General features: G+C 41.9%; 2 protein-coding genes across 2 annotated transcripts; one reads left to right on the top strand and one right to left on the bottom strand.

Annotated features, from left to right (window-relative positions):
• Positions 1-74: 74 nt before the first annotated feature.
• Positions 75-9,844, bottom strand: LOC125985173 (activin receptor type-2B). Its single transcript, XM_049747795.1, has 11 exons — positions 9,390-9,844; positions 7,325-7,541; positions 6,198-6,313; positions 5,701-5,852; positions 5,458-5,601; positions 5,246-5,389; positions 4,751-4,899; positions 4,561-4,675; positions 4,004-4,142; positions 3,801-3,931; positions 75-3,723 (listed from the first exon to the last, which is right to left on the bottom strand). Exons 1-11 carry the CDS (start codon positions 9,439-9,441, stop codon positions 3,529-3,531), a joined length of 1,554 nt encoding a protein of 517 aa, XP_049603752.1. The 5' UTR covers positions 9,442-9,844; the 3' UTR covers positions 75-3,528.
• Positions 9,845-14,803: 4,959 nt separating this feature from the next.
• On the top strand, positions 14,804-24,831 carry LOC125985119 (integrin alpha-6). Its single transcript, XM_049747673.2, has 26 exons — positions 14,804-15,079; positions 16,858-16,985; positions 17,058-17,137; positions 17,219-17,480; positions 17,550-17,681; positions 17,866-18,079; positions 18,142-18,335; positions 18,777-18,874; positions 18,950-19,077; positions 19,132-19,221; positions 19,300-19,361; positions 19,435-19,604; positions 19,681-19,821; positions 19,899-20,014; positions 20,103-20,259; positions 20,341-20,418; positions 20,592-20,671; positions 21,256-21,333; positions 21,401-21,503; positions 21,583-21,753; positions 22,956-23,057; positions 23,156-23,266; positions 23,368-23,466; positions 23,535-23,660; positions 23,733-23,827; positions 24,273-24,831. Exons 1-25 carry the CDS (start codon positions 14,889-14,891, stop codon positions 23,796-23,798), a joined length of 3,177 nt encoding a protein of 1,058 aa, XP_049603630.1. The 5' UTR covers positions 14,804-14,888; the 3' UTR covers positions 23,799-23,827; positions 24,273-24,831.
• Positions 24,832-24,840: the final 9 nt, after the last annotated feature.

Below are 24,840 nucleotides of genomic sequence, written 5' to 3'. Positions count from 1 at the left end.
ACAAAGATGCCTTAAGCAAGTTGTGTTGGGTGTGCTTATTTCATAATAAAGAGGATGATGACAAAAGACTCGCATCATTTGCATTTGTATTTTATTTTTTTATATACAAAAAGATGTCATCTATTTTTTTCCCTACGCATTTTCCAAGACAAAAATCATACATTTTCGCACAGGAATCATCACATCAACGGGGAAAAATCTCATCATTCACACTAGAACAAGGACATTCTTTGCTTTCACATAGATATTAAGAATCATGAAAAAAAAAAATTGAGCAATTTTGAACTAGAGTGGGCCAAGTCCGGCCCTTTTTTAAGATCAGAAATGAACAGTGTGAATACAAGCCCAACTCAAGCTTAGTTCCAGAGCAGCAGCCCATTATTGCGCTGCGTGTTTTTCAGGTTGGGTTGAGTGTTATTTCCCATCTTGCATTCTTGATAGAATTTCTTTTCAACTTCCGTCCATTAAAGGCGGCCAAAAAGGAGTTGGCTCACTCTTGCTCTTACTGGCTCACTTCATTATTTTTGTTCTTTTTACAGATGACGCTAAGTTACAGAGGTACTGTGTGAGGTAAGAGGTCAGAAGAACTGGAGGTGATTTTTTGGGGGGAGAGGGGGCATTGAAAGCACCTGGGTGGACCGGTAGGGTGGGACTGGGGGTCGTTGTTGCACACACAGCTAGGTGACCATCAAATGATATTCAAATGACTATTGCTGTGTTAGATATATTGCTGGACCCTCGGCTCATACACACACTCCACTGTGCACATCAATCGTTCAGCATTATATAAAAAAAAAAATCCCCCAAAGTTAAACTTTTTTTTTTTGTACAGTTATACCCCCACCACGACCAGAGAACACATGACAGAGCACTTCTTTTTTTTTTTTTTTTACAGAAATGATAAGAAAGTCACCATCTTTGCACAGCACCACATGTCTAAACTAGCACGTCTGAACGTCTCATCGGCAGGTTATGAGTTTATTTAGAGGTAATACTGTGGGGGGTTCAAAAGCATCGGGAATCTTACCTTTTGCTTTTACATACAGTTAAGGCCAAAATTATCTTTTTTTTAATTTGTGGAAGGTCCATTACTAAATGTATTTTTTTAAAGTACCTCTATAACCCTTTTCCAATATCATGCAGGCTGTTGTGTTTTACATGTACTGTATTTGTTCAGGATGTGGCAACAGCACATTTTTGTACATCTGGCTTGCTAAAATATTGGGTAGGACTCGGATTTTAAAGGGGCCGGAAAGTTCTATTGTTTCAGCTAAGGAAGGAACCATTCAGATGGTTGTCAACTCATAATAATTAATATTTGTCTAGAGAATTTAAACATTTGGTAGTTTTGGCCTTAATTGCTGTATATATAGAACCCCTTTAAAAAACATTTAGAACAGGGAATCTTTTTCCTTACAAAACAAATCAAAAACATTGCGTCCAGAGTGTATTTACAACAATCTGTGTCTTTTTTTTCCATTTTTTGTGGACAGTGTGACAACTGCTGGGGCTATGGTTAACAAAACAAACAGTAAAATAGTTTTCCTTAAAAAAAGTTAAATTAAAACAACTTTCTTTGAAATGAAAAGTAATTAAAAATCTCAACACAAGGAGGCCCGTCCGACAACATTAAACCATCTGGACTAGAGTATTTTTCTTAAAAATAAAACACACAATCAAATACATCTTAAGAACACAAGTCCATGTACATGTAGAAAAAAAAAAGCCTGAGGTACTTGTTCAGAAGATCTGAGGTCAGTCTTGGAGGAGAGGAAGCAGCTTGAGGGCTCACCCCTTCATCATCATCATTAAACACACGCACGCACACACGAACAACTACAAGAACAGAACGTTAGCCTCGTGTCACATCACTGATGGTTCTAGAGCACGCTAAGAATACAAATCCTTGAGAGTCCTGGAATAGTCAGAGCAGCATAAAAACGGACATTCAAAAACGTATGGTACTCGTGTTCGTATGACAGCACGTACGCAACCGCGGCGACTGCCACTGCATGGCATTGCATCGGCGAGAGACGAAAAAAAGGCAACCGTTTTGAGATCTCCCGGTGAGATGTACGTGAAGGACTGAGGTACCCGGGGACAAACGACTGACTTGAGCGAGTCCGTTCGACGCGTCGAGAGAAAACACAGAAACAGACATGTTGCTTGTACTCAAGTATGGCGGCCGGGTCGGCTGTTCTCACTTAGAAACGCGAACGTGCAGCAAAAAATGGGTCATATCCCGGCTGTTATGTTTTTGTTGAAAGTGGAAATCATTCATCAATCAATCATCATGGGTAGAACGTGCAAAATCCATAGAGAGGACCGGAGGTGGAATCAAACCCCCTCTGAACTGTGACCAATTTAGATGATCATTATTAGTTTACGTACAATGTGGCTATAACTGCTTTTTAATTTTTGAATATCAAACTTAAAAATAATTTTGAATTTTGGGCCTGATACGTTTTTGTTGCATTTGGGATTAAACAATTATAGGTTTGCACACTGGTTCATGATTCTCACTGCACTGTTCTTAAAAAAATAAAAGGCTAATATTACAATTTTTTCAGTGTAATCAAAACATCCACTTTTTCAAACATTATGGCCAGGATATGACTCATTTCATGCTTAACTGCATGATCATTAATCGCACTCACACACAACAGCTCAAAATGTGTAACATTGCAACTCCAGACAACATTTGTCAATGCCCCCGGCACTGGCAAAACTTTACAGACAAAAACAATGCGAATGAATAAAAAAAAAAAAAAAATCCTCATTAGAACGGGGAACAAGTCCATAATGACAGCTAGCTTGGCTCTCCCTCTCGCATTAGAAGATAATCACACACACACACACACACACACGCACAACCAAAGAAGCCTATTGGATACCTGAGAGGTAGTTCCCCGCGGGACCACACGGTGTCCCTAAAATCTCCAAACAAGTCCAGCACCCATTTTAGCTTGATAAAACCCACTGTGCTCCATTATATATATATTTATATATATTGTCTGTTTTTGTTTTTTTTCCTTAACTTTTCCGTTGGGAGGGAGGCATTCACAGGTTTGAAAAGTAGGGGAGCACGCTTTGAAGAATTTCTTTCAAAAATTAGAGAAGCTTCGTCGACCCCTGAGGAAGATGAATCTATTTTGTTCTAACAGTCTCAAAATCCTCCAGAGGTTTTGGAGCTTAAAAGTTCACTTGACGGGGGAAAGGGGGTGGGGAGAAAAGTTTAAAAAAATAAAACAAACAACTAAAAAACGTTTAAAAAATAATGAGGTAATTAACGCAAAACAATACATGAGGTAATACCGACTTAGAGTGTTGCCTGTCGTATAGCTTATATACTACGTCCAAACTACAGCAGGTGGATGTGTTAATAAAATCCGACACCCCAGAAAGAAAAAAAAAAATACCAGTGTTGGGGATAAAATAGCAGCTGCATGTTATTAAATATTCACCGAGATCCGCTGAGTTTGGGTTTGAAAAAATAAAATAAAAAAATGTGAGGAGCACTGTCTGTGTTCAGGTACTGGACTCTTTGGGAGGTAGGTCCTCGTTGGTGAGCGACGTAACGATGGAGACGGGGCCATCTGAGGTAGTGCTGCCGGTGGTCCTGGCGATCTGGCTGATGCGCTCCTCCACGCAGCAGGCCGACAGGCGGGCCTCGGCATCGTGGTCCCAGCATTCCTCGATGGTCTCGCTCAGTTGGCTCAGACCCTGCGAGCGAGACGTTAAGGTACTCATGTCATTTTTTTTTGCTTTTGCATAAGTCATTTTCATAAAAAAATACTCACAGGATGTTTTAGCCAACAGTCTTTGATGGCTGGGCGCATTTTCTTGTGCACGACCACATCCTGCAGATCCTCTAGGGTGGGATGCTGCCCTATTTCGTCTTCAAACGGCAGAAGGTATTCACTCACGGTACCTGAGAGGGACATTGGAACAGAAGAATTGAGTCCCACGTCTTAACTGTTACAGCCATTTCAGATGGACCTACCCTCAATGTCGCTGCAGCGCGACACCAGTTCCCACAGCACCAGACCCATGGCGTACATGTCGATCCTCAGGAAGGCGTCTCGTTGGAAGTTGATGGCTCCCTCCAGCACCTCGGGTGCCATGTAGCGTCGCGTACCCACCTGGTGGAAGCACAAGTTGGAAGTTAGATACAGGTTTAACGTGGCTATTTTCTAACACAAGGCTCTGTCAAAGTAAGCGGAAGGTAAGCTAGTAGTGTAAGTGTGTGAGGCTGACGGCACACGGGGCGGGCTGGTGTCTGACATGCGGCAAACGTGTTTCGGTTGGGTTAGCATGTGAGCCTCGTCTCCGTGCCGATGATTCACTTGGCTTTTACTGGGTCACTGCATTCACTGCTACGGGAGCAATTTTTAACTTGAGCTGACGGTTTGAGAGCTATTAGAGCCTAGATTGCAGGAAAATGGTGTGTTCCAAGTAGGTGGGTAAAAAAAAAAAAAAAAAAAAGGGCGGGGGTGTAAAGTAAAAATTTGGTTATCATTATTTCAAATATAGAGTGGCGGTCTGTTTTTTTTTTATTACCTGCCCATGAGTGTCTCCTGGAGGTTTCCCTGGTTCAAAGCACACAGCGAGCCCAAAGTCTCCGATGATTGCGGTCAGGTCGTTTCGGAGCATGACATTCTTACTCTTGAAATCCCTGATGAGAAAGTAACGGTCACCGGCTGACCCCATGACAAGACATTTTCTCAGCCGTTATCTTTTTTGCGCCTACCTGTGCGCGATGGTGGGTTTGGGCTCTTCTCCCTTGTTGCTGGGAATGTCCTCGTGGAGGTAGGCTAAGCCGCGGGACATGGTCTCGGCTATGAGGCACAGCTCCCCCCAGGTCACAGTGTTCCCCTTGAGGTGGTCTGTCAGTGAACCCTGAAACAAAACAACAGGAGTGTGAAAGAGGTGACACGAGATATATTTTTTTTCATATCATAAATATAGAATGTTTCCTGTATGCATTAGCTTTAGATACCAAGTAGCTTGTAGCTAATTAAACAAAAATGGGTATTATGGCTCCACAAAAGGCAAGAAAAAAATCTGTAATATATCCTGACCAGAATCTAATAAAACTGCGCTTTTAATAAAAGCAGCGATGCCATTTTCCAGGGGTAAACAAAAGGCCTCCGTCAATATCGGAGCACACACGGAAGGTCTGGCCAGGCCGGCACATAGGCGACTTACAAGTATAGCTGACATTAAATAGACTATGAATTCTCACTCTTTCGTGGAACTCGGTGATGAGCCACAGTTCTGTCTCCAGGTTGCTGCCGTGCTTCTCAGCGGCAATATAGCGCAGGAGGTTCTCGTGCCGCATGCCCGGTGTCAGGAAGATGTCCCGCTCGTTTTGCCACGACTGCTTATCCTGTGCAACAACAATGAGGGGGATGTCAACTTTCAATCTGAGTTTAAGGCGCAAAAGCGTTGACCCACCTGTACGGGGAAGACCTTGACTGCTACGTATTCGCTCATGAACTGGGCTTTCCAAACGCAACCAAAGCGCCCCCTGGCTTTGATTTCCAGCAGCTGCAGCGGTTTAAGGCCCACCAGGGGCGATGGAGGGGTGGGTCCAGGGTCCTAAGGCACAAACAAAGACATTTTTGATTTTCAATATCTTCAATACTGATTAGGGTCGTCTGCAGGGGGGTTACCGCGAGAGACAAAATCCTGTCTTACCTCGCTCAGGTCCACGTGGCCGTAGGGGGGCTTACGGTGACGGTACATCCACAGAGCCAAGATGATTGCCAAGGAGAGCACGCAGAGCGGCAGCAGGGAGTAGACGAGCACATTCAGCATAGACGGCACTCGGGGCGGAGGCCGGATTTTCACTGCGTGGGGGGAAAACGCCATTGATGATTATAAACACGCCAAATGATCCAAATCATCAGTATTGCATTAGGGAAACAATAATTGACTGCAACAAAGTGTCTGCCGTTTGTTGCTAATCTTTCAAATGACCATTATTGCGATGAGTGTATTTAGCATCTGTAAATTGAATTTACCTTGTGGCTTCACTCTGATGTGTTTTATATCTATGTGGCACGTTAACATTCATATTGAACTGGAGCACATCATCCCAAGAGCAAAACTTGTGTACACAGGTATATATACATATATATAACATGTCCTTTGCGTTAACGCGAGAGCTATTTTCCGCCAGGTTGGCTGCCCACCTCGGTTGCCGATGCCGATCAAGTCGGGGAGGTGGGTGAAGCGCTTGTTGCAGTAGTTGCCCTCGCAGCAGCAGAAGAAGACCTGAGGGTTCTCGTCCATGGAGACGCACTCTTGCCTGAAGCCACGGGATGACACACACATAAACACACACACACTTGTGTTAGTGGTTGAGAGGACGATCGCTGCTATTTTTAAATAGCGGCGAATACACGGTAGAGAACGACAAGAGATATGATTATTTGTTCCTTCCCTCTAGTGTCATTGAACAACCTTTTGCATTTTTAACCCGTTGCTTTGTGAAGAGAAAAAAAAAAAAAAAAGAAGCATCTCCATTCTTCAGCTGCAATCGAGAAGGGTCCAGTGCAGGTGCAGCCTCAAATTCTATATTTTTTCCAGACTCTCCATCAAAACCAACAACATCCTAATAATGACCTAGTGACACTTATTTTTTCTACAGTCACAAAATCCGCGATTAACTCGCGCAGCAAAACCCGCAAAATCGGATGAGGAAGCGATGCAAGCTACTGAACGTTATTTTGCACACACAAATCTCTGCGTATGTACATATCCACCCGTGTCTAATTGAGACCTGACCCCAATATTTTCAAAACCAGATTATGAAAACAGCTTTCATGTCGCCTCAGCATGTTCTCCCGCTCTCACGGCGTACATTATGCAACACTGAATTATTTAAAGCTGGCGTTTTCTATCTATGTACATGGCGGTGAACTTACATTGCTATGTGCATGGCGGGTATTTACTTTGGACACTTACCAACTGACAGAAATGCTAATCACATGAATACACAGTCATGCTGTGTTCAACTCCAATCCCGTCGGACGCGTACATTTGAAAGGAGTTCAACGTGCGGCCAGCAGATTCGTTTGGGGGCTGCCCCATCTGGATGGATGCCAGCAAACCAAAACGCTGGAAATGTGCCACTGCGTGAAAATTGGCACGAGGGCTTATCATGTAACGACATGGCATCGTCATCTTTCCATCTTTGATGAGCATCGTGAAAGGGGCTTACGACTGGTTGCCGTTCGACAAATTTGGCGGGAACATTTCCGAATCGGCAGGCCGTAATTGTGAGCATCAGGTGGTAAAAGTTGACGGTGCGACTCACCTGTCATAGCAGTTGAAATCGTCCAGCCAGCAGCCTTTCTTCACCAGCTTGATAGTCCCTGAGGAGTTGAGCCAGGAGGCGTAGCAGTGCAGCCGCTTGTCCTTGTCTTTGTCCTTGTCGTCGCAGCGCTCGTAGCCGCTCTGGTTGGTCTTTTCGGCGCGCCAATTGTCATTGTAGAACACACACTCGCGTGTCTCCGCCTCGCCCACGCTGTACCCTGTTGAGATACCACAACAGACCAGACAGTAAGCAATCTCGCAAAGCAGAAATAAGTACGGATGGACGGGTCGCATAGGAAACATCTGAGACTTATCGCTTTGGCGTGCCGCCAACTTCAGGCGTTCCACAGGGGCTCGGAAGTTGCCACCCAATAATCCGCCTCGCTTAAAAGATCTCTTTAGACTTTTAATTAGCTCCAAAACAAAACATAACAGGAACACGCCAGACGCTTCACGAGATAAACACGGACTCGGATTTACCCCCCTTGAGTACATACTTCACTGTACATCCTGCCTGTGCTGTATATTGACTTGGATTTGACATCACAACTTTGAAAAATGTGTTTTCTTTTCATTTTTGGACATACCAATGAATATCAAAATCTATTTACAAATCTGTTGTAGAAAGACTTTAATGATCATCAACATTAGTAAAACCCGCTCAAAAATCAAAATGACTGAAAAGTAGAGCAGTCACTAATAAATATTAAATTCACTTACTTTATGATGGGGCAATTTCTACACTCATCTCAATGTGCTTTAATGGGGCTGCATTTATGCCACACCTAAACAACTAAAATGTTTTCTTTGCACTTTTGCAAAGCATAAATCCATACCTGGGAGTAAACTTTTAAATACCGTCACTCCTCCCATGCTGGTGTTAAAATTGACATTGCACGACAAGTATTTTCTACATAACACGACGCTACTGTTTTCACCGTTTCCACAAAACAAAAATATGCAACTGTATGCTTTGCAAAAATGTTTTGTACAACACCAGTTGAAAAATGATGAATACAATTTGTCATCCATTGTTCTCACACAGAAAAGGGAGATGTAAACGTATGCCAAGCGAGAATAGCTTCGTTATCAGGGGAAAAAAATAGAACCTGTATCTTTAAATCCTTTTCTGTAGGAGACTGCCCCTCCCCCAGTTATGCCCCCACTACTCACACACATTTAGATGTCCAGCAGCAAACAATGGACTTCAAATACTTCGAAATATTACCTTTAAAGAAGGTACGGGTGGGGGGAAACACGACAGGATGATGCTCCATGCAGCCCATATTGGTTGCCACGTTATGGAGAGGACTTTTACTACAATATCCCTCGCTCACACCCTCCCTCCCACCTTCTGTCACTTCCCACAACATGGATTCTAGAGGAAGCAGCTTACTATAACATTAATCTACAAATCATATAAGAAGGAAAATGGCAGCGTGGCACACAGACACAAACGCAGACAGATGCATATATGAAAGGGGGGCAGCTGAGTAGACATTTTATTGTCATTCTAAACGAGAAAAGGGGGGCGGGGGGTTTGAGGGGAGGCCGTATGTTCCAAAATAATAAAGAAGGTCAGAGAGCAAGCCCACGTTGTGGAGTCACGTTATTGAAAGCTGTGGGGGGAGGACAAACTGAGGCCCCTTGTGCAATTTCACTTTGTTGTATTTCTATTGTCTGTTCGAATGGATCGATTAAGCCTTTTTTTAATTTTTATGTTTGGGGAAAAACGCTTCCTCTCTTTTTGTTGTTGTTGGGTAAAAAGTGTTATGGAGCATATAAGGTTTCGGGATGTTGCTGCAGCTGCTGCTTTCTATTCCTGCCCTGGGCTCACAAAAGGCATCGAACGCAACAGTTTTAGCACGCAGCACCTTTTGTCACAAAGCACACTTTCGAGCATTTATTTGAAATATAACCGACGTTAACATTTGACACACAAAGAATTGAGTAACACGCGGACGGTGGGAGGTACTTACAAGATAAATATGTGGATAAAAGTTTAAATAAACACTCGAATAGGTGACATTGTCTATGGTGGGAGCTAGCCCCTAGCGGCCGCTTACCTGCGCATAAAGTTCCCAGCAGAAGTGAACAAGTCAGCCACGAGAAAGACATGTTCCGTCTTTAAAAAGCACCACCACAGAGGTCCGGCGTTTTGGTTCCGTCCCGCACATCCACCCCTCAGCACCGGCAGAGTCAAACCGACCGCAGGCCCCCCTCCGAGCTAAAGCCTTTCGCGGCTTGTAAGCGCCGCCGCCACCACACCACCAACAACCACCACCACCACCGAGAAGAAAAGACGGAGGGGGCAGATTAGTCGGGCCGCCGGCTGGCTCGTTTAATCCCGCATGGCTTGAGAAAAAAGAACGTGGAAGGAGAAATGTGCGTTTATCGTTCTTTCTGGCGGTGAACAAGCGTGGAGAGCGGTGCGGTTGGCGGCGCTGCGTCGCGAGGTCGTCCGGGGTTTACGTGCATGTTAGTGTGATGTGTGTCCAAAATGGCTTCGAAATGGGGAGCGGGGGGCTGCGAGCTGGGAAAACCCGGATGTGTAAACACAAAGGGGGGAATTCAGGCAGCCACAGCAGAAGTGACCTCAATGCAACTCTGCTAAATTCAGCTAAAAACGACGCCGTTTCACATCTTAATAAGCGATTTGTATTTTCCCCCAAAAACGATTGTATAAACCGACGACGAGAATGCAAGGGGGAATTTTGTTAGTGGAAGCCCCCCGAGGATTAACGCTCGTTGTCCTCGGATTACGAGTGCTAAAATTGCTTTTTTAAATTTTATTATTACAATACCCGAAACGTTAAAATGATTTAAATATGGTAAACATATAAAAAAATATAAACGTATGATGAAAAATTATGAACGATTTGCAGAACTGCACATTATTTCAAGATAGTAATATGTTAATATATTTTATTTAATATCTAATGTATTCACACTTGCGCAACATATTACCGTCGATATTCAACCCAGGTAGATCCCCCATTATAGTGAAATTTAAGCAACACTCAACTTTTCCCAATCCCTAATATTTTAAATAATAATTCGATTATTATGACCATATCTAGTTTATTACTGAGTATTTGTTTTAATTTTTGGTTCCTCTACAGTTCTCCAAGAAGCGAAATCATAGCTCATTTGAGTCATATTACATTGCGCAAGTGAACTCTTGACATTAGATACTTCCCACCTGTGTCGTGCAGTAAGTGCAACATTTCTTTTGTTATATATGGAGGCTACGCCACTTCTATGGCACGACAATAGCATCTTTCGAGTTTTTTTTTTTTTTTTTTTCTTGTTAACATTGTGGCTGTATGTGACTATTCATCTGCAGCATTGCAATGGAAAATTTGATACCTGTGATTTTTCTATAATTTTCCGACAGACAGATGCTTGGTAAAATGCGGGTAAAGAGAGATGCGCACACATCGTGACATTTGACAGATTACGTTTAAATTGGCTTCACCATTCACTTTTACGTTCAACTATAAAAAAAAAAACTGCAATTGCGTTTTCTCGCCGCTGGAGGGCAATGTTTTCCAGTTTTTCATGGCTAAAGACGATGCTGGTTGTCTCATTGTCTAAAAAACAAAAGCACCCAAAACACTGCCATCAAAATTCCAAACAGAAGAAATGCATGGGAAAAAAAGAACCTTCACAGGGGATAAATTTTCTTCAACTATGAGTTTGATATACATTTGATTTGAGTAGGTGTAAACCACCTCAGTGAGAAAAAAAAAAGAAAAACCAGCCCCAAGGGTATGTTTGGTAACTTCCACTTGATATCAGGGTGTGTGTTTTGTGCTTGTGCTTATTCCAGTGTTGTGGGTGTGGCAGGCAGGATTGGACAAATAAAGGTGAGTTTGTTACTCATGTCCGGCCAGGAAATGATTCACATGTTATGATTTTATTAGCCACGTGTGTTATGACAAAAGATATCATGCCGCTTTGTAGATATCGCATCCAACCTGGAGGAATAAAATTGTTGCATAACCCTCTTTGATAGTGTAATATTTTAACTGGGGATCATATCAGCAATTTATATTGGTACACTGGAATTTATCATGACTCAAATCATTTGTTAGTAAAGGTGAAATTGCAACAGTACCAGCTGAATAAAATGTGTAAGCGTTGAAGATTTAGGGAGTGACAGGGCGAGGTGTCAGACTCTGGTCATGAATTCATCCTTCATTCCTTTCCGGCATGTTGGGACTCATTCCCGGCCTCCCATCCTACTGCACTTCTTCGCTGGAAAACAATTCTCTTGTGCTCGGATATCTTTAAGTCGGACTAAAAAGCTACGAAAATGTACGCTGTCACATTCATCAAAGTCATCCAAAGATGCTTTGCTGTATTCACAGTTGGGATGGAACTGAAAAACATCTTGATCACACTTTTCCCATAAATAAGTGAACAAAGAATTGTCTAAACATCTAACAATGGGCCCTTCATTTTCATTTTGATATTGTTGTGCATAAAATTCTGTCAAGATTTTTGTTTTTTTTTACATTCCCATATGTGGAAGTTGTGATTTATCACACTTACCTGAGATACTGCTGAGGAAGCACCACAGGAATTCCAGGATTCCATGTTAACCTCAGAATATGATGAGTTTATCTTCAAGACTTGTGTATGCAGATCTGTCTGACTACATCTGCATCAACCACATTTGCTAAATATGATTCATGCAGTCAGTCACCTTTACAGAACAGACACCTGCGGGACAGTAAAGCAAGACATCATTTTTAAGTGAACATTCATTTTACTGGGGCATGTAGCTACTGGTTGATTAAAGGAGCATCTATGACTGGGCAAGAAGAATTGAGTAGGCTTAAAAACAGATTGCAGTGCTGCCTTGAGATGCGACTGAGCTGTCTTTCATTGAAGAACCACATAACTTTTCTGTCTGTTAGCTTAATGCTAATGTTAAATTGTAGGGGTGTGCATTCCTCCAATAAAAGTCGACTCGATTCGTACGATATATTGATACCGATACGTAACACTAAATAAATGGTGGAGAAAAAATACGACATAACATCCTCTTTGCAGTCTGAACACATTTTGAAAGATAGTTGAGAAAATGGCAGATGTAACATCCCTTCAGCCTTTCATTCAGTTTCTAATAATAAACGGGATTCAGCATGGGGATGTGATTGAGTGGGCAATGCATGAAAAAAATCGAGTGCATTGAACTCCTCGATACGAGAGGTGTTTTGTCGTGGTGTGTCACAAGCTAATTTGGAGGAATGCAAGCGTGTGCAACAGAGCTTGACTTTGTAAACTAAAGTCACCCGACTGGTGCAAGGAGGTTGAGGGAGACCTTGATTGTCACTTACAGTTTAGAAAAGCTTGTTTTTTCAACTTGATTCTTTTATTGCCTGGAATGTTTTTATCTGTTTTGAATTTACCAGCACTTTTCTTTTGTCTTCTGAATATCTCTGTTAATTTAATTTAATTTAATTTAATTTAATTTAATTTAATTTAATTTAGTTTTATTTTATTTTATTTTATTTTATTTTATTCTAAAACAAACGAGTGTGTGTGCATGTGTGTTTTTGAATTAAAATGAGTTCTACCGCATAGTGGCAATAATGGTTCTCTTTAGCTGCGGGGCAAACTGGTCTGCTTTGTGCTGGTGTCAGCTTTAGGTTACACACTATTCAAATGCATGTGTGCGAGCGCATATATCCTCTGAGCTCATTCCATAAAATTTGTTGCAACTCCAACTTACATCGCTTCCCGGTGGAAGAAATGAACAAAACTGACCCGAGGGTATTAGAACACCACTGGATTGAATAGATTAGTAAATTTGATTTACCTGCAATCAATACATGTCGTGATTGAGTATGCCTATGTTTTATTTCAAAATTAAAATGTTCTGAATATGAAATTGTGGCAACTGTGTTCAGTAAACGTGCACTACCTTGTCACAGTTATGAAAGGTCTTAGGCTCAGTAAAACAGACTACTGCGGTTATCAATAACCCAAGGCTACATATTTGGACAGGGCCATAAAAACACACAAATACTTTACACACCTCTATGGCCATTATGACACTCCCCGCACTCTGTTTATTTGTTCCTTCCACAAGTTGTGATTTTAAGGACAAACAGTAGGCCGGGCCTCAGGCTAGTCTATGTGACAGACACCAAGTAACTCGTAATTATTTGGATAAAGCATTTTTGTGTTAGTAAATAAGTTTTTTTTTTTTTTAATTCATCCTGTGAGGGAAGCTGAAGTGTGTGAAAGATATTTACTGGCAAATGTGTGTGTGAGCAATTTGAAGGTCAGAGGGAGTTTTTTCACCCACCCTTGCCAACTTTGAACGCTGCTCTTTCAACACGATAAGGCTGATTCATGTTGCTGACTACTGGTGCTCCTCCCATGCTAGACTTTACTTGAACTAGAACAACAGTGACCATCAAGCAGTTTTGTATATTTTCCTATCATGTCAAATATGACTAAGTAGCATCAAACCTGTAGTGGGTTTTAAAACCTACAAGCAAATAAACAACCAAGTTTTCCTAGAAGATTCTCAAAGCCAATCCGCAGAGTTCCAAATGGCGTAATAATTGGATGGATATAAGAACAGCATTCTTCCCACTTTGCCCTTTCTATGCTTGAGCACTCCCGTCTTCCACCATTATTTTTGCCTTTTGTACAGTATGTGGGCGGCTTCTTTCTTTCTCCCTCTCCCTTTCTGTCTGCCCTCTTTCTCTCCCTGCACACAAAGCCTGCGTTGTCTGCTAACACGTTTGGTTGTGAGGAACAAGCGGTGGGTTGCGTGAAATGCCTGCGACACCGTCATATAGTCAGGAAGTCGCCAAACAGCCACATAAATATTATTATTATTATTATTATTATTATTATATAACTTTTTATATCAAGAATGGCATTTTGTTATATAATAAAAAAACACAGGTATACAGTGATCCGCGGCTTCACTACATCGCAGATTTTTTTTTCCAAATTAAAAAAACATTTAAAAGTCAAAATAAAACTTCTAAATTGAGGAAACATGTCTAACCTTTAGGACAATGTAATATTGCTCCAAATGTTAGTTTACATTCCTTTAGAAGTCTGTTTTCGCGTGTTAGCACGATCGCGAATTAGCATCTTTCCTGCCCAGTACTTCTTGTTGGTGACCGTACTTCGCGGATTTCACTTATCGCGGGTGGTTTTTGGAACCAATCATCCGCGATAAACGAGGGATTACTGTAGTCATTGTAAGATACAGGCACTTTTAAGTTCACAAAGGTAAAAAAAAAAAAAAAGTTATGCTATTTTATAATTTGAGCAGTTGTTGCAAACTTTAAACAGACTGTATCGTCTTGCCCATTACAATGTATTTGAAACTAATTTCCAGTTCTGCGTGGGACGATAGTGGGTTATTGTGTGCGCGCATATGCGTGTGTGCGGGTCTAGTGGAGGGAGGGGCAAACCAAAATGAAAAGTGCACACCGCTTAACCCCTCCTTACATTCTCTCAGTGTCACTGCGCTCCTACAGCAAGGATTCACCTTTTCCGCAACTTTTCCAGAGAATTCGCACCGCATGGGTGTCATGAAAGGCAAAACGTCAGGTGCACTGCGGCTGCTGCTCGCTTTCCTGCTGGGATGCGCTCAACTGTCTTCAGCCTTCAACCTGGACACCGAGGACGTCGTGCGCAAGGACGGAGATCCAGAAAGCCTCTTCGGTTTTTCCATGACCATGCACCGACAGCTTGAGCCAGAGGATAAAAGAATGTGAGAGCAACTTTAATTGTACACTTTTCTTCTCAAATGTTACGTCATCATTTGGGTTCAGGTATAGATATCAGCACCTTTTCGACATGAATGGGTCTGCGCACTTTACTTTTCAACTTTTGTTAATGTTTAAGAAGTCTCTGAAGAACTTCTCTGTTAAAGTTAATAATTTATGAGTCTTTGGCCTTGTGCGCGTTTGCGTGCGCGCTCACGTTGAGCGACAGGAGCTTGTAGATTGTGACAATCCAGAAAGTAGCTGTCAACATTTTACTCTGTAATGACAACAGATCTTGTTATGGAAGGTTTTTTCCCTGGCAGTGGTGGAATGTGAACCAGATTGCTGCTGTAAAGTTGCTTTTTAGCTTTTTCTCTGCTATTTCCGTCAAGAAATAATTCATAATAATTAATTCAAGAAATAGGTATATTTGATTTTCAAAGTAAATCCCGCCATTATGACCAACATTCAAATACAATAGCACAGTAGGCCTAATCATATTAAAATAACAACCATTGTGTAAAGTTCTGCCACCTAGTGGAAAATTATTTAATTGTTCTGCCCGTCACTAAATGTCGTTGGCATAGATAACAGTCGTCTCCCAGCCACGTGTGCAACAAGTATTCAGTTATATGATATTCAGAAATTCACACCCTACAGCAATGTGTTGTGCGTGTACCTGCAGGTGAGGACACGAGGAGCTCTTACGGTTTGCGTGTGTTTGCGTGAGTAGGCGTGTTCAATCACTATCAGACTGAGATGACTGTTAGTGAAAGTGGGGTTGTAAAAAAAATAAAAATAAAAAAAATCGACTGAAGTTTGACCATTGCATTCTTGTGAGTGCTTCAGTATTTGCTACATAACAAGGAGTGTCAGGTTTTTTTGTTCTGCCTCAGGTTGTGTAAGATTATCCAACATCAAATACCTTTCAAAAATGGTTATGCCGAAAAGAAAGGAATAATTTATTCATCTGGGCAGCAAAAATATATTTTTTTTCTTCTTACCGGCTTGGGATGGGCTTCTGGCAGACATTTTGTGGAAAAATGGAGGTTGGGCAGCACATGGCTTTATGTTCTTTCTCTCGTTTGCACTCTCTCTCTCTCTCTCTGATAGGGCGCTGCCAGATGTTGCCAAGCAACAGGCTGTGCCCCAGGAAGCACTGCTGTGTAAAAAAATAAATAAAAATAAATTACACCGCTTTTAATGGGATGCCTCTGTTACGTTATGGTCACTCTGTTGCTCTGGCCTTGGTGTCCCGGTGATTCTGCACCACGGTATGTGTGTGTGCGTGTGTGTGTAAACAATGCCACACCAACACAGACACACACTGTCTCTGTTTTTTTTTTTTATTCTTTGACTGAAGCAATAGGGCTTCCTCCTCTGCTGCTCAATGATAAGTTCAACAACTGGGTCAACGGCGGGGTCATCGTATCACCGCTATGCTCCCGATGACAAGCATCCGTTCCATCCATGTTTTTAAGTAACACTCTGCCGGCTCATATTTAAAAGAGCTGGTGGCATTTGCCTCAAATCTTCAACCCACAAAGACATCCTGTTTGTGTGTGTGTGTGTGTGTGTGTTGCGAGAGATAGAACCCGTCTTTGAATAGCTGGCTGTGTGTAACGCTGGAATGTGTGCTAATGCGACACACAAGAGGAAGAGCTCGTTGAGTGAAGATGACAGTTTAAGCTACTTAAACTGAACAGTGTGCAATTGATGAAGCCACAAATGGCGTTTTTTTTTTTTTTTTTTCTGAATATAATCTTTCTTGTGTCTGATCCAGGCTACTGGTCGGGGCCCCGAGAGCTAAAGGCTTTACCGGTCAAACGGCAGCAGTGACGGGGGGACTGTACAGCTGTGACATGAGCTCACCTTCTTCAGGCTGTGCGCGAGTTCAATTTGATAAAGACGGTGAGATTCCTGCTGACTGTATTTCTGAGCTTTTGAAAAAAAGAATCACTCATTTTTTTGATAACTTTTCAGAGGACACTAAGAGAGAAAGCAAAGAGAATCAGTGGATGGGAGTGACGGTCAACAGTCAGGGGCCAGGAGGCAAAGTTGTGGTAAACATCTTTTGGCAATTTGTTCTAAAAATGAGGTTTTTTTTAGCTGAGGATAACTTCAATTGTTTTTTTCCCATGTAGACCTGTGCCCATCGATACCAGCGCAGGACCAATGTGAGGACCCCAATTGAATCCCGCGACATCATCGGCCGCTGTTACGTGCTGAGTCAGAATTTGGAAATCGACCCTTCATCCAGCGAGGATGGAGGAACATGGCATTTCTGCGACAGCAGGCCAAGAGGTCACGAGATGTTCGGCTCCTGCCAGCAGGGCCTCTCGGCCACTTTTGACAAGAACTATCATTACCTCATCTTTGGAGCTCCTGGAGCTTACAACTGGAAAGGTGACACATAAGACTGTGCCATATCTGAGTGATCCTCTTTTGATGTCTAACAAAACATTGCTTCTCTAGGTGTGGTACGTTTGGAACAAAAAAATGACTCCCTCCTAGAGATGGGTATTTATGACGACGGGCCTTTTGAGGCAGGGGATGAAAATGAGAAGAACCCCGATCTTGTCCCTGCACCTGCTAGCAGCTACCTCGGTGAAGCACTCACTCCTTACAATGTCATGTTTACAGTGGTGGCAAAATTGCAGTTAAAAAAAAAAAAAGAAAAATAATCATTAGAAAAAAATTGTGCAGGTATCAGAAAAATCTACACGTACAATTACGTAAAAGTAAAAAGCCACCACTGCATGTTTGTTAAGCCTCTGTCTCCTGGTCACAGGTTTCTCCCTGGACTCGAGCAAGCGTCTGACCAAGAAAGGTCAGCTGACGGTGGTGGCGGGCGCTCCCAGGGCCAATCACAGTGGCGCGATAGTTCTGCTCAAGAAAGGCCCCGATACTAGCAACATCTTGTTGGAAGAATACACAGTCGAAGGCGAGGGGCTGGCCTCGTCGTTCGGTTATGACCTGGCCGTGCTGGATCTCAACGGGGACGGGTGAGTCAAAATGAAAGAGCGTGTATGCTAGTCTACCAGATGCTAATGGTGTGGTTTGATAGCTGGGATGACATTGTGGTGGGAGCGCCTCAGTACTTTGAGAAAGATGGCGAGATTGGAGGCGCCACGTACGTCTTTGTCAACAAAAACGGACTATGGGACAAGATCACCCCCACCAGAATTGACGGACCGATGGACTCCATGTTTGGCCTGGCTGTGGAAAATCTGGGTGACATTAACCTGGATGGTTACCATGGTGAGGCCTGTGTGTTAATAGCTGATTATCAAACCACAAACGAAAAGAGATTGCCATAATAAAAGGTGTAATATTGCACAAATATTATTATAATTAATAATATTAAAAAACTACAAAAGAATCATCACTTGTTAAAATACAGCAGTGCCCTGAGGTACAAGTTTAATTTCTTCTTTGACCAAATTCATAACTCAAATCACCCACGTTCAAGTTCAAATCATCTTTCCCCATTGAAATGAATGGAAATGCCATTAATTCGTTCCATTGCACCCCTAAACAATGTTTTTTGTGTTTTTTTTCAGTATGAGACATTGCACTGGATATTTAACTTTATAAATAAATACAGTCATAAATCCTCAGCAGTAATTTTTGGCCGGGTACCCCTTATACGATGTTTGAGACCCACTCCCTTAAAGTCACGATTCTTCTTCACTGTAACAGATTTTGCCGTGGGAGCCCCTTACGACGATGACAATTCTGGAAATGTCTACATCTACCATGGATCAAAAACAGGACTCCATTCCATAAAAGCAGAACAGGTTCACAAAAAATAACCTCTTGGTCAAGCGTAATGTTGAGAAAATGTCAAAATTGCTGAACAAATTTCCCCGTAGATTTTGTCTGGCAAGCCCGCGGGAGCGAAAATGTTTGGCTACTCTTTAGCGGGTAACATGGATCTGGATAAAAACGCCTACCCTGACCTGGCTGTGGGATCCCTCTCCGATGCCGTTTTTGTGTACAGGTGAGTGCTCCGCTCTGCTTCCTGTCTATAGAGAAGCTCATCCTGTCTTCTCAGAGCCCGCCCCGTCATCGCCATCAAGAAGGAAGTCACTTACACGCCAAAACAAATCGACCTAACTAATAAGAACTGTGGGGACAAGTTCTGGTGAGTTTTGAGAAAATGCATGGCTTTCTGTGGAGAAGGTTGCTGTCCACATAATTTCTGATTGTGCTCCTCCCCCAGCATGAACGTTCAAGCTTGCTTCACCTACAATGCCAACCCCGAGAGCTACTCCCCGAGACTGAGTAAGAGCGATCATCTTTTCCTTCAAGAAAATCGTTTTGTACACCAAACCTGACTCCCTTCTCCTTCTTCAAGCGGTTGCATACACCCTGTCGGTCGACGCTGAACAAAGAAAGAAGAATCTCCTCCCCAGGGCCTCCTTCATTCAACAGTCGGCCTCTGACAGCGAATATGAATCCAAAGGGACCGTGGTTTTGGACACCAAAGGAAGGAAGCAATGTATCACACGGCAGCTGACCATACAGGTTGACATCCCACTCGACATGAAAAATCATTTCCTTATTGATGTGTACGTAATGTGCGTAAATAATCCTCGATAAGGACAACATCCGTGACAAACTTCGAGGGGTACCCATCGACGTGGATGTGGAGATCAAGAACGGCCAACGCAAACGTAGACAGAGCTCATCTGAAATGTCGCCTGTCCTCGACGCTAAAGACAGTGTGTTGACACGCAGTGAGGTATGCAAGATGTGTGTTGCCATTTCTTTTAGGACGTTACATCACGTCACGTATGTCGTGTGTTTATATCTCGATAGATTCAATTTGTCAAAGAGGGTTGCGGCAGTGACAACATTTGCCGGAGTAACTTAAAGGTGGGGCACCGCTATGGCTACATGACAACTAAGGACGACACCTTCACACCGTTGCCATTGTGAGAAAAAGCAATAATGACCCCCCCCCCCCCCCCCCGACACACACATCTTGTTTTTTACTATGCCATCCATTGTCTTTGTGTTTAGGGAAAATGGCGTGCCAGTGATCTCGCTTAGCAAACAGAGGGATATCGCCCTGGAGGTGAAAGTGACCAATCAGAACGGAGATGATGCCCACGAGGCACGAGTGGTGGCTTCCTTCCCACGTGCCATCACATACTCTGCTTTCCGCAGCCCGCCCAACGTATGCCCACACACACACACACACAAACAAACAAATTCACTCACACATTTTTCGAATGTAATTGAACGACTCTGATTCCAGCTTGTAACTTGCACGGCCAATAAGAACGGCTCTCTGGTGACTTGTGAACTTGGAAACCCCTTCAAACGGGACGCTGAGGTGAGTGAACTCGTATTTGTGTAGAAATGTTCGAGTTGTTGATTGCGGTTAGTTGCTATGGTAGTTTGGCAAAGTCGCGAAATCTAGCAACAAAGTGCTAAAATGGAATCCATGAAGAAACTTTCAGCAGTCAAACTACCATCTTGTGCTTTTGTCTGTATGTGTGTTTCTAGAAAACCTTCTACATTATTCTGGGAACAGCCGCCATCTCGGTAAACACCACAGAATTCGAGGTTGATCTTCGACCGGATACGTAAGTTCACATTCGGTACACTTTCACTTTTATTGTCGTTTTACCATCATGTCGTTTTGGCAAATATGCACTTTGTGCTAACTTCAGTTTAACGAGTTTGAATGTGACTATTTCATTCCGAATATAATCACACACATCCCAGTTCGAAGAGGGTGTGCACACTTATGCAACCAAATGATTGCTGTCAAATATACATTAAAAAAGCAATAAAACGGAATTGGTCATAGATAACATAATTGGTGATTTCTTTATATCACAAAAAAAAAAAAGGTATTTGATCAGGGGTGTGTAGACTTTATATTCACAGAAGAGGATCTCCAGTGTGATACATTGGACTTGAGTCATTTCAAAATGAATAATTTTCACTTTGTATCATTTGTTTTAGTAATTGAACACTATTTTTTATCATTGATCTTGTAGTTTCCAAATGTGTGTATTTAGAAGTAGCTTTTTATACAATTATCACTATTAACTATTTTGCAAATGTGAGTTAGTGACCAACCATGGCGCTTGTGCATTGAATTTATTAGCCGGTTTTGGCTAGTGTGGCTAATTACAAGCTGTTTACTTTTGATTCCTTGCAGAACCAGCGAGCAGCCGACCCTCGCCGGTGTTAAAGCCAAGGCCAATGTGGCCATCATGTTGCAGCTGAATATGATAGGGTAAAATATATATATTTTTTACAAATATACAACCGGACAGAATTGAAGGCAGTTTCCATTTTCCCAGGCAAGTTCAGCCCTCGCAGGTGCAATTCTCAGGAAAAGCCAAAGATCAGTCTGCCATGAAAACGGAACGGGACATTGGAAGTCCTGTCACACATCAGATCAGAGTGAGTACAGAAGAAAGTTTGCTGATTTCTTCTTCCTCATCTTCCTCTGCAATTGGTGATATAATATCATGTGTTTCAGATCATCAATAGCGGAAGGCGCTTGACAGATATTGGCACTGCCACCCTGCATATTGACTGGCCCAAGACCACCGAGCAGAACAAGTGGCTTCTCTACTTGACAAAGGTCACCGCCACAGGCGTGAACCACATCGAGTGTACGCCAAAATCGGAGATCAATCCTCTCAAAAAGGTCAGTGGGGAGAAAATGGAATTTGACACCATGTGACATTGTTCTTTTTCTATAATGCTCCAAGATGACACTTGATGGCGCCAAAGCACTTTCTAAATCGGAGTTGATTTCAAGGATGTCACTGGCGGAGCTAGGATTTTTTTTTTTCCTTGAGGGGGACGGGGGGCAATGGGACCAAGGATTTTTAAGGGTCCGTAAAACTACAACAATTTTTACAAAGCCCCAAAAAGTCTTCAGAAAATGCTGATAAAGATTCATTGTATGTTGGGTGGAATTGTTGGAAATATTGGAAATATGGACTATATATATATATATATATATATATATATATATATATATATATATATATATATATATATATATATATATATATATATATATATATATATATTTTTTTTTTTTTTTTTTATTTGAAAATCCTCAAAAGACAGTCATCTAGTCTGGCACCTTGGGGGTCCAAGAATATTTCATGGTTTTTGAGGTACTGGCTCCTTAAGAGTCAGATTAACAAATATTTAAATCCAAAAAAGTATATTATTCAATTGGCTACTGGTTATTTTGTATCTCATTGCAATTCTATGTTTGCGGTCTTACCTTTATTTGTCGATGAAGTCCATGCGCCACAAAAAGCTTTGTTGTGAAAGTCCTCCCAAATTTCTTTTAGTTCAGACACATTTTCTTTCATTTTTGGCCAGCAACTCATGAAGCTTTGACGCTCGTCTATCATCACGTCATCAAATTCCAAAAATGTTTCCTTCATTTTACAGCCCACCTCATTTTTAGCACTATAGTGGAAAATAACAGAAAATCTATCCTGAGTTTGACAGCTGTTGTCATATCTACTTCTACACGCTATAAATGGGGCAGCATTAATCACCCGTTGGCTCACGTACGCCCCCTTTCAGTGTGGCAGAGTATTGTTTGCCTCAACCTGTGCCTTTTTAATGCGGTTTTATGTCCGAAGAGTAAAACAAAACGTTTCACCTTGATATTTGAACAGGAAATAGGCAATTTCAACTATTTTTGTGATAAAAAAGTTTAAAAAATTGTCATACGCAAAGATTAGTGGACAAATATCAATTTTATGTTATATTTTTTAAAATTATTTGTCATGTCTTATCCGTTGAAATAAATAAAGTTTTAGAAATGTTAATGTGATCTTGCTTACAATTTTGCATTTTTTTTTTTTTTTTTTATTAAAGGACACCAGCAACACCAGGTACAAAAGGGCCTCACAAAAAACCCGGAAAGGTGACGAAGGAATTATTTCACGTTTGGTGGACAAGGGGAATGCTAAAGTTCTGGTAAAAAACAAAATACTTTACCACTAGCATTGTTTTATTTGAGTAATTTTAGTACATTTCATTAAATCGTTAACTTCTGCCTGCCTCTCTAATTTCAGTCTTGTGCCGGTGGGGCCAAGTGTGTGAAGATCAAGTGTCCCCTGCAAGGCCTGGACAGTAACGCTGTCATCACCCTTCACTCCCGTCTCTGGAACGGCACATTGTTGACGGTAACAGCTCTCGATTAATCAACGAAATGATTTCTGTCAGACACAATTCCTCCATGACCAGGTTGCATTTGTCCTTTTGTTATTGTTGCTTTTCCAAACAGGATTACAACAATTTGCATCATGTGGAGGTCATCGTCAAGGCGACTCTGCATGTTGAGAGCACGAGAAAGAACATGGTGTTGCAGAACGCTGAAACCGAGGTACGCTCGCACTATGTGACTCAAATGAGATAATAAACTTCATTTCTTTTTTTAAATTTGTCTTCCAGATGACACTGACGGCATACCCTGAGAGGCGCGAGGCCCGAAGTGGAGGAGTCCCATGGTGGATCATTGTCTTGTCTGTTCTTCTGGCGCTGCTCTTACTGGCACTCTTGGCTTTCCTTCTCTGGAAGGTAAAATAAGCTCACGCACTGGCATTATATCTTGTGATGATAAAGATGAGCTAACAACTTGCCTTTCCTCAGTGTGGAGTCTGTAGGAAAAGGAACAAACGGGACCTGTCAGAAAAACAGAAGCTGACAAATGCGTGAAAAAAGTAAAAAAAAAAGGAAAACAAAACGTGAGGCGAATTTTACCCAGCCTGCTATTAATGAGTGAAAATGTGGTGCTTAGTTCTCTGTCACTTTTGTGGAACTTGAATTTGGGCTTCACTCAATACCGTGAATGCTATTATTTCAAAAGCTGAAGGTGCTTTATTTTTTTTTTGGTCATGTGACTATTACTTGAATTAATATACAGTGTTACCTTGACTTAAGAGTGCTTCAACTTAAAGTTAAAATGAATGTTTTGAGAACTTGATCTCAGAAGACAAGGTAGCACTGTGCATGCTTGGCCTTGGGTTGGTGGCACATAACAAGCAATGACATATTTCTTTAACATTTCATAATTGCCCTTCAGCATCTCTGTTTTGCTCTTTTCCTTGGTTGCTACTGCACTTATAGCCACTTAACACATTCAAGATTTTCCTCTTCATCTTCACTGATCATATATTTCTTTTGGCACAGTGCGGCTTCTTCAAACGGGCCAAACACGAAGTCAAAGTTCCCAGTTACACCGCAGTTCGGATCAAACGTAAGGACAGGGATGCGAATGCTGACTGGCAAAACCTGGAAAAGAAATCCTGGGTGACAACCTGGCATGACAACAAGCATTATTCATAACCCGAATCACATCCTGGTGGAATGTAAATAGCAAGATATTCATTTGTACATTTTTTTTTTTTTAAATGTCCACTTCAAGTGAGGATTTTTAGTCTTAAATGAAAATAGAGACATTGTTCAGTTGATGGTCTTAAATTACTTTAGAGCATATTTTGTACATTTTGTGTCGGGTGGGATGGAGGGCAGTGGGGTCAAGGGAATTTATAATTTTTTTTTATTTGTTGCGTTTATGTATTTATTCACTTAAGGGGTACTTTGTTACGTTCGAGACAGACCAAAGAGTTCTATAATGCTAACAAGTGTGACTTTTAATTGCTCCCAACAATGCACATTGTGCAATGACTGCAGTGTAGAAATTGGCAAATGGATTAAAATTTAAAGAATAAATTAAAGTTGCCATATCCATGCATGT

Source organism: Syngnathus scovelli, chromosome 17, assembly GCF_024217435.2.
Source record: "Syngnathus scovelli strain Florida chromosome 17, RoL_Ssco_1.2, whole genome shotgun sequence".
Lineage (NCBI taxonomy): Eukaryota > Metazoa > Chordata > Actinopteri > Syngnathiformes > Syngnathidae > Syngnathus > Syngnathus scovelli.
Note: the sequence above shows the minus strand (reverse complement) of the source record. Positions and strands in the feature narration are given on the sequence as shown.

What these genes read in the sequence shown, in the direction of transcription:
- LOC125985173 (XM_049747795.1), bottom strand. Translation starts at nt 9,441, where the DNA reads ATGTCTTTCTCGTGGCTGACTTGTTCACTTCTGCTGGGAACTTTATGC. An exon ending in GATCGGCATCGGCAACCGAG is followed by an intron (nt 5,853 to 6,197) that starts GTGGGCAGCCAA and finishes CCCCCCACGCAG; the next exon opens with TGAAAATCCGGCCTCCGCCC. An exon ending in ACTGTTGGCTAAAACATCCT is followed by an intron (nt 3,724 to 3,800) that starts GTGAGTATTTTT and finishes TCTCGCTCGCAG; the next exon opens with GGTCTGAGCCAACTGAGCGA.
- LOC125985119 (XM_049747673.2), top strand. Translation starts at nt 14,889, where the DNA reads ATGGGTGTCATGAAAGGCAAAACGTCAGGTGCACTGCGGCTGCTGCTC. An exon ending in CACGGCAGCTGACCATACAG is followed by an intron (nt 19,605 to 19,680) that starts GTTGACATCCCA and finishes ATCCTCGATAAG; the next exon opens with GACAACATCCGTGACAAACT. An exon ending in TGCAGAACGCTGAAACCGAG is followed by an intron (nt 23,467 to 23,534) that starts GTACGCTCGCAC and finishes TTTGTCTTCCAG; the next exon opens with ATGACACTGACGGCATACCC.